At 33.3% G+C, this 15,837-nt stretch overlaps 1 protein-coding gene across 1 annotated transcript in view; it reads right to left on the bottom strand.

The window, feature by feature from the left end:
• Nucleotides 1-1,171: 1,171 nt before the first annotated feature.
• The window catches only part of LOC110448322 (histone acetyltransferase KAT6B-like), a 17,458-nt gene continuing 2,792 nt past the window's right edge, over nucleotides 1,172-15,837 (bottom strand). The window contains exons 3-8 of the mRNA XM_021494494.1: nucleotides 13,197-13,309; nucleotides 12,691-12,772; nucleotides 10,185-10,289; nucleotides 7,462-7,534; nucleotides 6,855-7,065; nucleotides 1,172-6,203 (exon numbers count right to left, since the gene is read on the bottom strand). Of these exons, the coding sequence (XP_021350169.1) occupies nucleotides 6,063-6,203; nucleotides 6,855-7,065; nucleotides 7,462-7,534; nucleotides 10,185-10,289; nucleotides 12,691-12,772; nucleotides 13,197-13,309 (725 nt within the window). The 3' untranslated portion in view covers nucleotides 1,172-6,062. The remainder of the gene's footprint in view (nucleotides 6,204-6,854; nucleotides 7,066-7,461; nucleotides 7,535-10,184; nucleotides 10,290-12,690; nucleotides 12,773-13,196; nucleotides 13,310-15,837) is intronic.

Consider the following 15,837-nt stretch of genomic DNA (forward strand, 5'->3'; position numbering starts at 1 on the left):
AGTCTAGTATATTTTATCAAATTGAGATTGATATTTATTCTTGAATCATTAAAATGGGTATGCATTTTTTTGCATTCCCTTTAATTGCATATTTTAAATCAAAATGCAAAAGGGCCCATAATTAATGACAGGATTCATGCAGAAGTTCCAAGATCTTTATTACTTTGACCTTCACAGCTCATCAGGGTTTTTTTTCATAGTGGGGTTCAATCAGTGGCGTAGCATATCTGTATGCTTGTATGCTAAACTACACTAAAGTTTCAAGATTTCTTTTTAATCATATATTTTATTAATTTCTTTTTTATGATTAATATGAAAACCGTCCGTCACAATCATGAACAAAAGATCCCAGAGGGATATTGGCGCCCACCTTTCTACCATCTTCATTAGTTCTTTGTCAGTTCGATCTTTTCTCTTCTTTCCTCTAATCTGTTTGATCGAGTCATGTTAACAGTAAAAGCACCTTGAAGTAACTTTTGATCTAAACTTAATACTGATGTGTATGAAAGCCAACCTTCAAAGTGATTTGTCATTTCACATATTTACTAGTACAGTACTTAATGTGAAAGAAAAAGAATCGATCATTGCAATATGAGAAATATCTGTTTAGTTCTTCCTTTAGCCATTTTGTTTTTATGATCATTTTCAAAATATAACATGCACAACGAGCGATCATATCAAATTTGAGAAAGATCCCTCAAGTTATTCTTGAGAAATAGTACTAACAAACCTGCAATGTCAATAATCGAAGATGGCTGTCGGTAGCAATCAGCAGTTCTAGTATGTCGCTACTCCTTTATTTTGCTACATTTAAATTAAGATATAGGTAGCTGTTCTTTTTCCTTAATTGGAAATTTTCAGGATTTTCTAAATAATTAGAACACAAAATTGAATTGATTTCAAGCATACAGGCTTTTTTTTTTTTTTTACTGCCCCCCATTCCATTATATTCCAATATTACATACTGATCCTGTCAATCATTTAATTTTCACAAGTACTTATTTTTGCTCCTATGCTGCAAAAATTGTGTGTTAAGCTATCTAGGTATATATAAAGGTACGATATACACCATGGATTTCTGGAATTCTAAGCATTTTTCATCACTTAATCAATTCATGAATTTTACGTGAGGAATTTAAAATGGCTAAATAAAAATAAGTAAATTACAACATATGGAATTACATGTAATTTATTGCATTTCGATATGATTTAAATTCCCATGCAGCTATCTAGATGGTTAGCTGTACCCTGTGCGAATACATGATGGTTCTACTTCACACAAATGTTGACTACAACAAATACGTCAATAACTTATATCTTATATTCTTGTGGATCAAAATTCAGCCAATCAATACTGTGATATGTCGCAAATGACTCCAATGGCATCTCCACTAAGAGATCACATTCCATGGGCAATTATTTCCTTTAGAAAGCACTGGTTGAAATCTTCCTTGTACTACGAAAAAAATGAATGCTTCCACTGTTTGCAGTAGTTTATTATTTTTAATGTCACCAGGAAAACTTCTTGATATATTTCAAAATTAGTTGACCATAGATAAGATTTATTTTAACCCAACAACACTACGAATATCGGTTAAAATGTCACAATCTGACGAACTAAATCAGATATGAAACAATTAAAAATATCTACTAGAGCCTACTACAGCTAACCAGAACTGATCTGGACTTCGTTACATTTTAACAGAAATTTACATATACAGTGCGTAATTAAAACAAATGTATGTACAAATTTACAATTCCTAGAGGTAGGTTACTCTGTATAAAGCAAAATTTCATTTTCGTTGTTATATCAAGTTGTAAAAAAATAATAACGTAAAAACAATTATAATAAAAAATTATCATAATAAGCTTAGCATTAGCTGAACACATCAATGAGATCAAAAATAATGTTACTAATACATTACATCTAGTCATACAATTTACAGTCAGTACACCACACTCAACAAGCACTTCTGTCTAGTGTCGAAACAATATTATTACTTAAGATAGGAGATATCTAATAATGTCACTACTTAAGATAGAAGATGTCTTATTATTTAACTACTTACTTATGATAGAAGATATCTTATTATTTAACTACTTACTTATGATAGAAGATATCTTGTTATTTAATTACTTACTTATGATAGAAGATATCTTATTAGTTAACTACTTACTTATGATAGAAGATATCTTATTATTTAACTACTTACTTATGATAGAAGATATCTAATTATGTAATTACTTACTTATGATAGAAGATATCTCATTATTTAATTACTTACTTATGATAGAAGATATCTCATTATTTAATTACTTTCTTATGATAGAAGATATCTTATTATTTAACTACTTACTTATGATAGAAGATATTTTATTATTTAATTACTTATGATAGAAGTTATCTTATTATTTAACTACTTCCTTATGATAGAAGATATCTTGTTATTTAATTACTTACTTATGATGGAAGATATCTTATTATTTAATTACTTACTTATGATAGAAGATATCTTATTATTTAACTACTTACTTATGATAGAAGATATCTTATTATTTAACTACTTACTTATGATAAAAGATATCTAATTATGTAATTACTTACTTATGATAGAAGATATCTAATTATTAAATTATGTGGTACATTTCTTCCAGAATAAAAAGATTATCTCCTTTCAAGTTTTTCACTTCATCATTTAATCTATATTAAATGACATGGTCCTTCAAAATATGAATCTCTGATTCACAAAAATTTAATCTTGGCAAATATGTATCATATCATTATTTTGTTTTAACGGATCATGTTTGTAAATGATAGATATTTTGAAGCTGAAAATTGTTGTAGGAAATTGATGTACCGACGAGTTTTTTACCGTAAATAAACCTTATCAAGTTATTATTATACCACATAAAAATTTATTCAAGTCATTTGTGTGAGAGTTACCTCCCCAATATATTTCTATTCCTCAAGATATTTGACAGGTTTTCCATTATGGGGCTATTTAACATAAGATACCACAGTAAAAACTTATTACAGTGCCATCATTGGTCAAAGCAAAAGTATGTTGTTATAAAGGGATTTGGCAGTATACTGACGGAGGCCCATACAAGAACTGGGTAGAGAAATTTAAGTTTGAAGTAGCCAAGGTGACAAAGGAAACCTATTTCATTGACGGTACATTGGAACTTGAGTCAGTGACATTGTTCATCTATTTTCAGGACATAAATCCACGTTTCCACTAGACCTAGTTATAACACAACATTAAGTTGTACAGGGTTAATAGGGAAAACTTGACAGTTAAAAGCTGTCCAATACTGAATAACTCCAGATATACGTCATCATATACTTCATCACCTTACATCCCCTTCTTCCAACAACTTAAATTGTTGAGTAGATTAAATTATTCTTGAGAAACATGTCATAAATTTGAACACTGTATGCACACAAACACTACTGCACAGCAAACATATCCCTCACACACCACACTTACTCTACAGCTTATACAGTTAAACATTTATAAAATACAATAATGAGCAATAGTACATTGTATACTACACTGTAAACACACAACATAGATTTTATTTAGACATAAGGTGTCAGAGAGGCTAAACCATTATTTATTCTCCTAACTACACATGAACTTCTGAAAATCCTCATTCACAGCCTGTATACAAGGGAGGTCACTCAAATGTATATTTCTCTCATCAGTAGCTCTATAGCACAGGGATCAGTGCGGTGCAAGACTCATTCAGATACTGTGCAAAACAATCAGAGGTAAAAAAAAAAAACACATTCCATATACCTCATAAATTTAACAAAACTAGCCCCTCTGCTAGAACATAAACTTCCATTCCTCATTTATAGCTCCTTAACAGTCTAGGAAATGTTGATAAGATGTAAGTGATAATAATACACCAGACATAAATACAACCGGTACAACAGAGGTCTACATTAGAAGTGAATTACACACTTCAAAATACATTGAATCATTCATGTATTAATTAATCTTTATTATAACTGAACAATCGATATAATTATCATACCATATCCCGATGAAATGTCAAATTATGAAAGATTTAAGGAATTTTTGAGGAGCACCAGCCAAGAATTTGGGAAAGTTCCTTGGATTCTTATTAATACAAAAATGAAGCATTTCAAAATGGGTGAGTCAGAGTCAAAACAGAGGTGTCCAGATACAAACTTCTGCTACACAGGTAACACTTGTTCACTTAAAGCTTTTAGCAAAACATTTTTAAAAGTCTGAGATCACAAAATGTGAGTTGCTTTCGTTTTGTTAGATATACAAACATTACACAGTAAAGACATCTCGAATAAAACCAGTCTGTGTTATACATACTTCATATAAACATTTATGTGACCATATAACATGATTGAACTACATTAAACTAGTATGAAATATCTGAATAAGGGAAACTTTTAAGTACATGTAAGGACAACTACAAGAAATGGAATAATTCATATGATCTTGTCTGATAAATCCCACTACAGCATGGAAAAATGTCGCAATACATTACAATCATCACTGGAATATATTAATATTATTGCATATCTATTTACCTAGTAAAATCATAGCATGATGACATACATAACAAACAGAACACAGCAACATTTACACTACGCTGTACACACCATCATCAAACACTTAATTCAACCTTCTCTCCACACAGGACAATGGGCTCTTCAATCGTAAAAATATTGCAGCATTTACACAAATTGGAAAGTTTATTTCTTTCTATCACAAAACAATTGATACACAGCTATCAGAATGTTTGTCAGTGCATTTAATATAAAAACTTCAAAAATGTTTTGCTTGTTATGAAGAAGATACATAAATAACAATATTTTTAAATTCTGTTCCATTTGGGGAAAATACAAAACATGATTTTGGGAAAAAACAGTTTAAATTCTTCAGGGAAAGAAAATGCTAATATTCAACACCAAATATAACAATACTGAGAAACTACTTTTGAAATGTCTGCTGTGGTCAAGGCCCCTTAATCCAGCATCCAATAATCTGTATGACCACTAACCATGGGTATATACATCATTTTTTCTCCTATCAACCCTCTTCAAATCCAGTCTATTTAGCTTGGAATGAAGGTGCCTGGATTATTAATAGTATTTCCAACACATGTCTTCTGCAACTTATAAAGTTGGGGCATAGTTTCCAAAAATGATAGACCACATTTTTGACCTGACCAAAAAGTGAGGTTACAAATGCAATAATAAATGTGATGTTACATCCATCCAGACAAATAATCAGCTGCTTTATTTTTAATTGCCTTGATTATTATCAACTTTTAAAATTTTGCAATATTTTTTCAATTAAAAAGTCATATGTACCTCTAATTCAGTTAAACAAGTCACTACAAGTGGATCAGAATACTACAACACTAGATGATGTCTTTCCATCAATATCACACACAAAAACTGTGACAATACTGTATTTATTCCATTGAACAATTCATTCCCCTTTTTAGTCTCTATCATGATTCAATCAAGTAATTATTAAAGGAAAGATAAATCCAATGTCACAACCTAGTGCATCAGATGAAATATCAGTTTCAAAATTCCTTACCTTTTTGGCTTATTTATTGTATTCTCTGTAAAAGTAGTATTTTATTCAAAACTTCTCTTTTGAAAAAATACAAGTATTTCAAAGAGAAAGCTTTGGTGAGGCATACATGTACCATGATATTAAACAAGAATTTAATCATTTTTACATGAAAGTTTGAAATCCTAAAATTTATATTTATCATGTTTCGACTATAACAAGCCTCGTCCTTAGAAAAGGGCTTAAATGTACACCAAGCTGATTTAGGAAGTTGAGTGTACAGGAAGATCTTATATCTAAATATCGGCCATGACCCTCATCTGTTTAATTTATTGAGCATGGGGAGCCTTAAACAACTGGCTTATCACTGGTAAAAATACAGTACAGGGTCAAAGGTCATGGCTATTGCTTATAAAACACAGCAAATCACATATTAAGAGAATTAAAAGAGAAAATTTAAAATTTATAACTAGAGAAGAATCGAGGTCAACTCTCTTCGAAGTCGAATCCAGATGTCTGCAGCTTCATCACATGTTGGTACATCTTGAGGGCGGGGCCTAATTTGATTGACAAGCCTGTGAGAACATCACTCCTCTTCATCAACAGTAAGGACTGTCCATCAATCTCCTGTATGTAAATATGTCAAGTTCTCATCAGATTTCTTCAACAAATTGTTGAAATAATATGCATAACTCATGACACGATACATACTACAGTATGATGCTTACGATACGATACATATATAGCAATACACATATCTGCTGAAAAAGTCAACTTCATAATGCATATAAGCAAATGATTTTACAGTTTGTCATGGTATTAAATACTATCTTAACATATTTTGTATCATATTTTTTAGTACAATTGGGTATGGTTGCACATGAACAGTGTACCAGATTTGTACAAGAGGATTCTAAAACAACAAGAACACTTTATTAAGAGATAATAAGAAATTGTTAATTTTGGTATTGTTAGTTTATCACAATACAGGCAAACAGAACGGTAATTTGATGATACACAGGAAAGTATCACAGTACAATTTGATCCAATGAATCGTTTCAGCCCTACCTTGTTCATTGGTCCAAACAATTATAATAAATTCACCTCACCACACATCAACAACCATCCAATACTGATCCATATAGTTTATTATCTACTTGACCACATATCAATTAGGATTATAAATATTTAATATATTCATCTCATCATACGTCACATGTAAAAGTTCACACAAATATGTGTCAACCTCACTTCATGTTAACAACAGTTACTACTGACCTGTTCTTTAAGAGCCTCTGCCTGCTCTTTAAATCCTACATTTACGAAGAAATGAACAACATCTTCCACTTTCCATTTTGAAGCGTCTGGGTACAGGCCGTTCTCAATAGCGATGATTACTTTATCCATCTTATCTCCCTTTTTCCCATCCACATCTAAAGACTTCTTCCTACCCTCTGCTGTTTTGCGTTTTCTAGGAAGTGGTTCAACCCTGAAGAAAAACAGGATTCTGAAAAACTGGTATCTCCTACTTTGAGGAAAGGAAACAAATCGTTCAATATCAAAGTTTTACTTTCTACATAAACAATGTACATATTAAACTTGTCGCAAAGTTTCAAGACTGACTGGTCCCTTTGTCAAGCTATCATAGCTAGACAAAGGGACCATTGGGTCTTGATAGGTATATTGTGCAGAAAGTAAATTTCCAAACTGATGAATCTTGTTAAAAACAAATCTTTCAATACTAATTTACAGCTAGCTTATGTTTATCTTGTACTAAACTTTCTATGACTAAAGCAGAAAGACTATGTCTTGTAAATCATACCATTATGTCGCTCATATCTAAAATAGACCACAGGTTTATTTTGCAGACAATGTATTTTCTTACTTTTCCTCTTCCTCTTCTTCCTCAGAGGCTGGAGAGTCACAAGGTGTCGGTAGACAGGAGGCACCACCTCCATCTGTGAGACCCAACAAGAAGGTCAAACATGTTGGACAACGTTACAATTCTTAATTTCAATGTTACATTAAACCACTTCATTGTCTACCTTACTGATGCTGACTGGTGTACGATGAAAACAAATAATTAGGCTTCAGTATATCAATTGATACGACACTCCCTCCCCCCTCTACACCATCAACCTCTATCTAGTATATCAATTGATAATACACTCACTCCCCCCTCTACACCACCAACCTCTATCTAATATATCAATTGATAAGACACTCTCTCCCCCCTCTACACAATAAACCTCTATCTAGTATATCAATTGATAAGACACTCTCTCCCACAAACCTCTATCTAGTATATCAATTGATAAGACACTCCCTCCCCTTCCCCCCTTCTCTACACCACCACCCTCTATCTAGTATATCAATTGATAAGACACTCTCTCCCCCCTCTACACAATAAACCTCTATCTAGTATATCAATTGATACGACACTCCCTCCCCCCTCTACCCCATCAACCTCTATCTAGTATATCAATTGATAATACACTCCCTCCCCCCTCTACACCACCAACCTCTATCTAATATATCAATTGATAAGACACTCTCTCCCCCCTCTACACAATAACCCTCTATCTAGTATATCAATTGATAAGACACTCCCTCCCCTTCCCCCCTTCTCTACACCACCACCCTCTATCTAGTATATCAATTGATAAGACACTCTCTCCCACAAACCTCTATCTAGTATATCAATTGATAAGACACCCTCTCCCCCCTCTACACCACCAACCTCTATCTAATATATCAATTGATAAGACACTCTCTCCCCCCTCTACACAATAACCCTCTATCTAGTATATCAATTGATAAGACACTCTCTCCCACAAACCTCTATCTAGTATATCAATTGATAAGACACTCCCTCCCCCTCCCCCCTTCTCTACACCACCAACCTCTATCTAGTATATCAATTGATAAGACACTCCCTCCCCTTCCCCCCTTCTCTACACCACCAACCTCTATCTAGTATATCAATTGATAAGACACTCTCTCCCATAAACCTCTATCTAGTATATCAATTGATACGACACTCCCTCCCCCCTCTACACCACCAAACTCTATCTAGTATATCAATTGAGAAGCCACTCTCTCCCCCCTCTACCCCACCAACCTCTATCTAGTATAACAATTGATAAGACACTCTCTCCCTCCTCTACACCACCAACCTCCATCTAGTGTATCAATTTATAAGACACTCTCTCATCCCTCCCCCTTCTCCACGTCCAGCCTCTATCTAGTATTTCAATTGATAAGACACTCTCTCCACCCTCTACACCACCAACCTCTGTCTAGTATATCAATTGATAAGGGACTCTCTCCCCCCTCTACACCTCCAACCTCTATCTAGTATATCACTTGATAAGACACTCTCTCCCCCCTTTACACCACCAACCTGTCTAGTATATCAATTGATAAGCTCCTCTCTCCCCCCTCTACACCATCACCCTCGATCTAGTATATCAATTGATAAGGGACTCTCTCCCCCCTCTACACCATCACCCTCGATCTAGTATATCAATTGATAAGACCCTCTCTCCCCCCTCTACACCATCACCCTCGATCTAGTATATCAATTGATAAGCTCCTCTCTCCCCCCTCTACACCACAAACCCCTATCTAGTATATCAATTGATAAGATACTCCTCTCTCCCTCCTCTACACCACCAACCTGCATCTAGTGTATCAATTTATAAGACACTCTCTCATCCCTCCCCCTTCTCCACGTCCAGCCTCTATCTAGTATTTCAATTGATAAGACACTCTCTACCCCCTCTACACCACCAACCTCTGTCTAGTATATCAATTGATAAGCCCCTCTCTCCCCCCTCTACACCATCACCCTCGATCTAGTATATCAATTGATAAGCTCCTCTCTCCCCCCTCTACACCATCACCCTCGATCTAGTATATCAATTGATAAGGGACTCTCTCCCCCCTCTACACCAACAACCTCTATCTAGTATATCACTTGATAAGACACTCTCTCCCCCCTCTACACCACCAACCTCTATCACCTCAAATGTCTAATTGCATGTCCCTGATGCTTGGGTTTCTGTTTCTAAAGCTAATCATGATATAGAAGTATACCATAAAGACATTTTTTGAATTGAGCCTATGTTACATTTGACATTAACTTCTGGTCTTATCTCAGAACTTTTCTCCATTTCAAATTTCCACTTGAGCTTTCAAAGTTGGTTTTTGGATCTTGATAGCAACTCATTTTTTTTATTCAGCTTCATTTTCTTTAGGATATTTTGCCATTGCGATACTGTAATGGCTTTTTGATTATGGCTACCAAGAGACTTTAAGACATTAATCTGCATCCAACAAATTAGCTCCTTGATCTCAAATGCAGTATATAGCATCAACAGTAACTCCTTAGATAGATGCTTAAAAGAACCCAAGACACAGAAAATGTAATACTGGATACAATTAAATGGATACTTGTGTATTTTCCTAATGTAGTGTAACATTCTGACTAGATTGTTTCACCTACATGTCAGAATTATAAGTCTAGATCAAATACTTTTGTAAAATATTAATTTCACCTGAGAATTATCTGCATTCTATATAGAATAGTGTTAGTGGTGTGTTTACCTGTGACTTGACTGTCGTCCATCACGCTGGAGTCCTGTAGGTCCTCTCCATCTGAGGACGTCTCCATAGTCTTCTCCAGTACACACTTACTACACACCCAATTACCTGCACAGGAGCAAGTTCAGATGTTAACACAAAATTCAACAGAATTGAGCTGTAAATCATTTCAACCATAACCTCACCATATTGAACCTGTGATGTACTTGTGGAGTAAAATGGATATCCGTCTTTTTTGCTAAAATGTAACCAGTGTTTTCAGAAATAACCCAATTCTGGCATCATATTCCAAAAGGTTCACCTACTTGGACTATACTTGTTCATTTAATTGCATTGACAACTTAGTCTAAATGAGTTTTCTTACAAGCCTTTACAAGGATTTACAATGTCTGCCTTATCATATACTAGTCTTTTGTTCTGTATTAACATTCACAAGACTTTTTTTCTGTATTAACATTCACAAGACTTTTGTTCTATATTAACATTCACAAGTCTTTTGTTCTATATAAACATTCACAAGTATTTTTTGTTCTATATAAACATTCACAAGTCTTTTGTTCTATATAAACATTCGCAAGTATTTTTTGTTCTATATAAACATTCACAAGACTTTTGTTCTGTATAAACATTCACAAGTCTTTTGTTCTGTATTTACATTCACAAGTCTTTTGTTCTATATAAACATTCACAAGTCTTTTGTTCTGTATTTACATTCACAAGTCTTTTGTTCTATATAAACATTCGCAAGTATTTTTTGTTCTATATAAACATTCACAAGACTTTTGTTCTGTATAAACATTCACAAGTCTTTTGTTCTGTATTTACATTCACAAGTCTTTTGTTCTATATAAACATTCACAAGTCTTTTGTTCTATATTAACATTCACAAGTATTTTTTGTTCTATATAAACATTCACAAGACTTTTGTTCTGTATAAACATTCACAAGTCTTTTGTTCTATATAAACATTAACAAGTCTTTTGTTCTGTATTTACATTCACAAGTCTTTTGTTCTTTATAAACATTCACAAGTCTTTTATTCTATATAAACATTAACAAGTCTTTTGTTCTGTATTTACATTCACAAGTCTTTTGTTCTATATAAATATTCACAAGTCTTTTGTTCTATATTTCTATATAAACATTCACAAGGCTTTTGTTCGGTATAAACATTCACAAGTCTTTTTTTCTATATAAACCTTCACAAGTCTTTTGTTCTGTATAAACATTCACAAGACTTTTGTTCTGTATAAACATTCCCAAGTCTTTTGTTCTGTATAAACATTCACAAGTCTTTTATTCTATATAAACATTAACAAGTCTTTTGTTCTGTATTTACATTCACAAGTCTTTTGTTCTGTATTTACATTCACAAGTCTTTTGTTCTTTATAAACATTCACAAGTCTTTTTTTCTATATAAACATTCCCAAGTCTTTTGTTCCATATAAACATTCACAAGTCTTGTGTTCTGTATTAACATTCACAAGTCTTTTGTTATATATAAACATTCACAAGTCTTGTGTTCTGTATTAACATTCACAATTCTTTTGTTCTATATAAACATTAACAAGTCTTTTGTTCTGTATTTACATTCACAAGTCTTTTGTTCTATATGAACATTCACAAGTCTTTTGTTCTATATTAACATTCACAAGTCTTTTGTTCTATAAAAACATTCACAAGTCTTTTGTTCTGTATTTACATTCACAAGTCTTTTGTTCTATATAAATATTCACAAGTCTTTTGTTCTATATAAACCTTCACAAGTCTTTTGTTCTGTATTTACATTCACAAGTCTTTTGTTCAATATAAACATCCACAAGTCTTTTGTTCTGTATTTACATTCACAAGTCTTTTGTTCTATATTAACATTCACAAGTCTTTTGTTCTATATAAATATTCACAAGTCTTTTGTTCTATATGAACATTCACAAGTCTTTTGTTCTATAAAAACATTCACAAGTCTTTTGTTCTATATAAATATTCACAAGTCTTTTGTTCTATATGAACATTCACAAGTCTTTTGTTCTATATTTCTATATAAACATTCACAAGGCTTTTGTTCGGTATAAACATTCACAAGTCTTTTATTCTATATAAACATTAACAAGTCTTTTGTTCTATATAAATATTCACAAGTCTTTTGTTCTATATAAATATTCACAAGTCTTTTGTTCTATATTAACATTCACAAGTCTTTTGTTCTTTATAAACATTCACAAGTCTTTTATTCTATATAAACATTCACAAGACTTTTGTTCTGTATAAACATTCACAAGACTTTTGTTCTATATAAACATTAACAAGTCTTTTGTTCTATATAAACATTAACAAGTCTTTTGTTCTATATAAATATTCACAAGTCTTTTGTTCTATATTAACATTCACAAGTCTTTTGTTCTTTATAAACATTCACAAGTCTTTTTTTCTATATAAACCTTCACAAGTCTTTTGTTCTGTATAAACATTCACAAGTCTTTTGTTCTGTACAAAGAGTTCAATGCTTACCCAAAGGTTTTTTCTCCAGTGGAGGGTTATGGCAGTTCATATGGTAGCCTTTGTCACAGGAGTCACAAAACAACATCATTTCCTGAGAGGAATCATTATAATACTTGGAATTTTTTGTTCATGAAAATTGACTGAATTATGTTGTAAGCAAATGGTTTTTGTACATTTTTTTCAGAGGAGTCATGAAAAATATTTTCAAAATGTTGATGAATATTTCAAACTAATACAATTTTCCCTGGATTAAATTATGGCACAGAAAATAGAAAACACCTTAGTAATGGTAAAAGAGGCAGTTTGTAAACCTTTGTGGTTTATAGTAACAGGTACAATTAAGGCGAAATATTTTATCAATAATTTTCTGTAATATATTATTTTAAATTGTAATCAAAGTTATCTCCCCTTGACCAAGACTCCAGCAATATTTGTAGAATTTGCATCAGGAGGCAAAAGCTTCAACTTTTTTTTAACCAAAACTTGCTTTCACACAAGTTTAGCTAATCACTTACGGGATCACCAGAATCCTCGCACACAAAGCAGGTCTTGCAGTCGATGCATTGCCATGGTGATTCCAGTGCACGCCTTGCCAGACTTTCACAGTAACCCATACAGGAAGGATGAGCTGAAGGGAGGTGAAAATAAGGTCAAAATTAACTTACAGCAATTGCTATAATGACGTAACTCGCTCACTGGAAGTCAAATCTAAAAGAAATTATACCACACATACCCCTCATAAATATGCATCTCCCTAAATAACATAGACTTCCCCACTGACTAAGCGACTTGATTCTTTTTTATAACACAAATAAGGACAGTTTACCATGGAATCCCTATTGCTTTTGTCAGGACAAACAAAAGCACACGTGATTAACATTTTCTTTCAGTGGAAAACAAAAGCCGGATATGCTTTCCTATCCAATCCTTCTCAATCCTAATACATATATTTTCGAGCCAATATAGCCCGAGATCACCCAGTTTCTCCGGCAACTGGCAGCAAAGAATCAATGACTTCTTTCTGGTAAGAGGCCAGGTTTTCTACAGGATTACTTCCACTTTTAAGCATGCTGGTGTCTTTTTGTACAACTACATTGACTGGAACAATCTAGGAAAACGTGTTTTGCTTCAAAACTCCTTTTAGCTTAATTCAAAGTTAATGTTATAAGCAGGCAGATGAGACGCTTCATGATAAATCTTAGATGCTGCCCTTCCAATAATAGTCAGCAGCTTAAGGAGGCTCCACCCTTTCCCAATTAGCCAGCAGAATTCAATGAAAGTTTCACATAATGGTTATGTCACTATATAGAGATGATTTTATGAAAATCTAAGCATTCCGATAAACTGGGGATTTTTTTGTAAAAAGTACTGAAAATTGACTTTCACATATTTTGAGCATGTGGCATTGTTTAAAACTATTTGACAAATATTTTTTTTATCATAAAATATCTACAACATATTCCAGAAAGCGTTTTTTATTGAAATTGTATGGATAAAAGTTACTGAATACAAGCTAAAAGCAAACAGGACACATAGTTTCATACAAAAAGAGTGAAAATATGAACCAAATACAGTCTTTTTATAATTCATTTATATTACATTTTACAATAATTTTGATCCTGATGAGAGTTGTCTACCTTGAAAAAAAATGGAACCTTTTGCTGAGGGATAGAATGTATACCACCATGACACTTATTTTCTTTACTATACCAAAAACGATGGAAATAAATTAAATTACTATATTTAATTGTCAATTTACTGTTCTTTTATGGAACAAAACTACTCTCAATCATGTAAACTTTGGACATCATTCCATAGCCCGCTTACGCATGGTATATTAACATGTCGGGTACATACATGTATTTAACCATAGGCTATCGCATGGTATGCCGTTAATATGTGCACGCACATGCACTTGCATTTTATAGGAATCTTGATATTTTACAAACCACTATTTTCACAGTTATTGTAATTGCATTTGTGAACCGATTTATCCGACAGAGCTTAACTCGCTCGACAACAAAAGTCGTAGCGACCAAGAGCTTGTGAACTACTGTTAACACATGATACGTACAGGTGAGGTTGGTAAACAAAACACACCATTCTGCATTCCATGCGCCTCATATATATATGACCTTCTTGAAGTCTTCTGATCGTATGTCAGTGTTTTCCCGTGAGTTAATTAATGTCTTTGTATCATAAGCTTTATTTCTGAAGTATGTGTGATTACTCGATATCGGGTATTGACACATCATCGTCACGCACGTGTACTATTTACCCGGTATTACTATAATGTACACTACGGTAGTGGAAATGCCCGATACGGAATACGGAAATGACGACACAAATACGACAAGAAAAACATGTGTATTATGAAGGGTGGAAAGTTCTTAACCCTTAGGCTGCTACGCACGACAATAGTCGTTTTGAAAAGTCAGGCCGTCAGTGCTATGCACGACAATAGTCGTTTCTCGGCCTGTAGGTTTTGATCGGTAGCCAGGAAGTGTGAAGTCGGGTTGTTGCTATACCAAACCCGAACGCGTATAGTAGAAGGCTTCTGATTGGTTGTTTTGTCATTACTTTCGATATTCACGGCAGTGTACCCTAGTAATAACCAAAGGTGTGCGAGAGAATTTCAAATCGAAAAAAAAAGTCATAAAAATGGCGGACGTGTAGATTGAAGCGATGCATATGATGGTAAACATTTACTCTCCATCGTCACCTACGATGATAATAAAGGTTTTGAAGGGTTTGGCATGGTTGATGTGGAAATACTTCGGTGTTACATAATATGTAACTTTCCAGTAAACGGCTTTGTGCTCTACGCAAACAGGAAAATATCGGCGGACCGAGGCGCACATGTCGTCTGCAGGTGAGGCCGAATTGAACATTGACATTGATACGTTTTGAGCCGATTTATTTCTTCAAACTTTTTATCGGTGATTTAATCATAAACTAGACCGTAGCTAAGATATATCTATATGCCGACTGTGACAGTAAATTTATTGAATGGCGACCTGAAACCTGTAGCAAATCACATGCAATTCTTGACGAAATACCTGACCTTTTTACCTGAGAATCTCCGTGTAAATATACAGCGTCTTATGTCAAAAATGAAGTTTATAATCTCTGTTATCATTTGCCAATCACATTTGC

Source organism: Mizuhopecten yessoensis, unplaced genomic scaffold (genome assembly GCF_002113885.1).
Source record: "Mizuhopecten yessoensis strain PY_sf001 unplaced genomic scaffold, ASM211388v2 scaffold4001, whole genome shotgun sequence".
Classification (NCBI taxonomy): domain Eukaryota; kingdom Metazoa; phylum Mollusca; class Bivalvia; order Pectinida; family Pectinidae; genus Mizuhopecten; species Mizuhopecten yessoensis.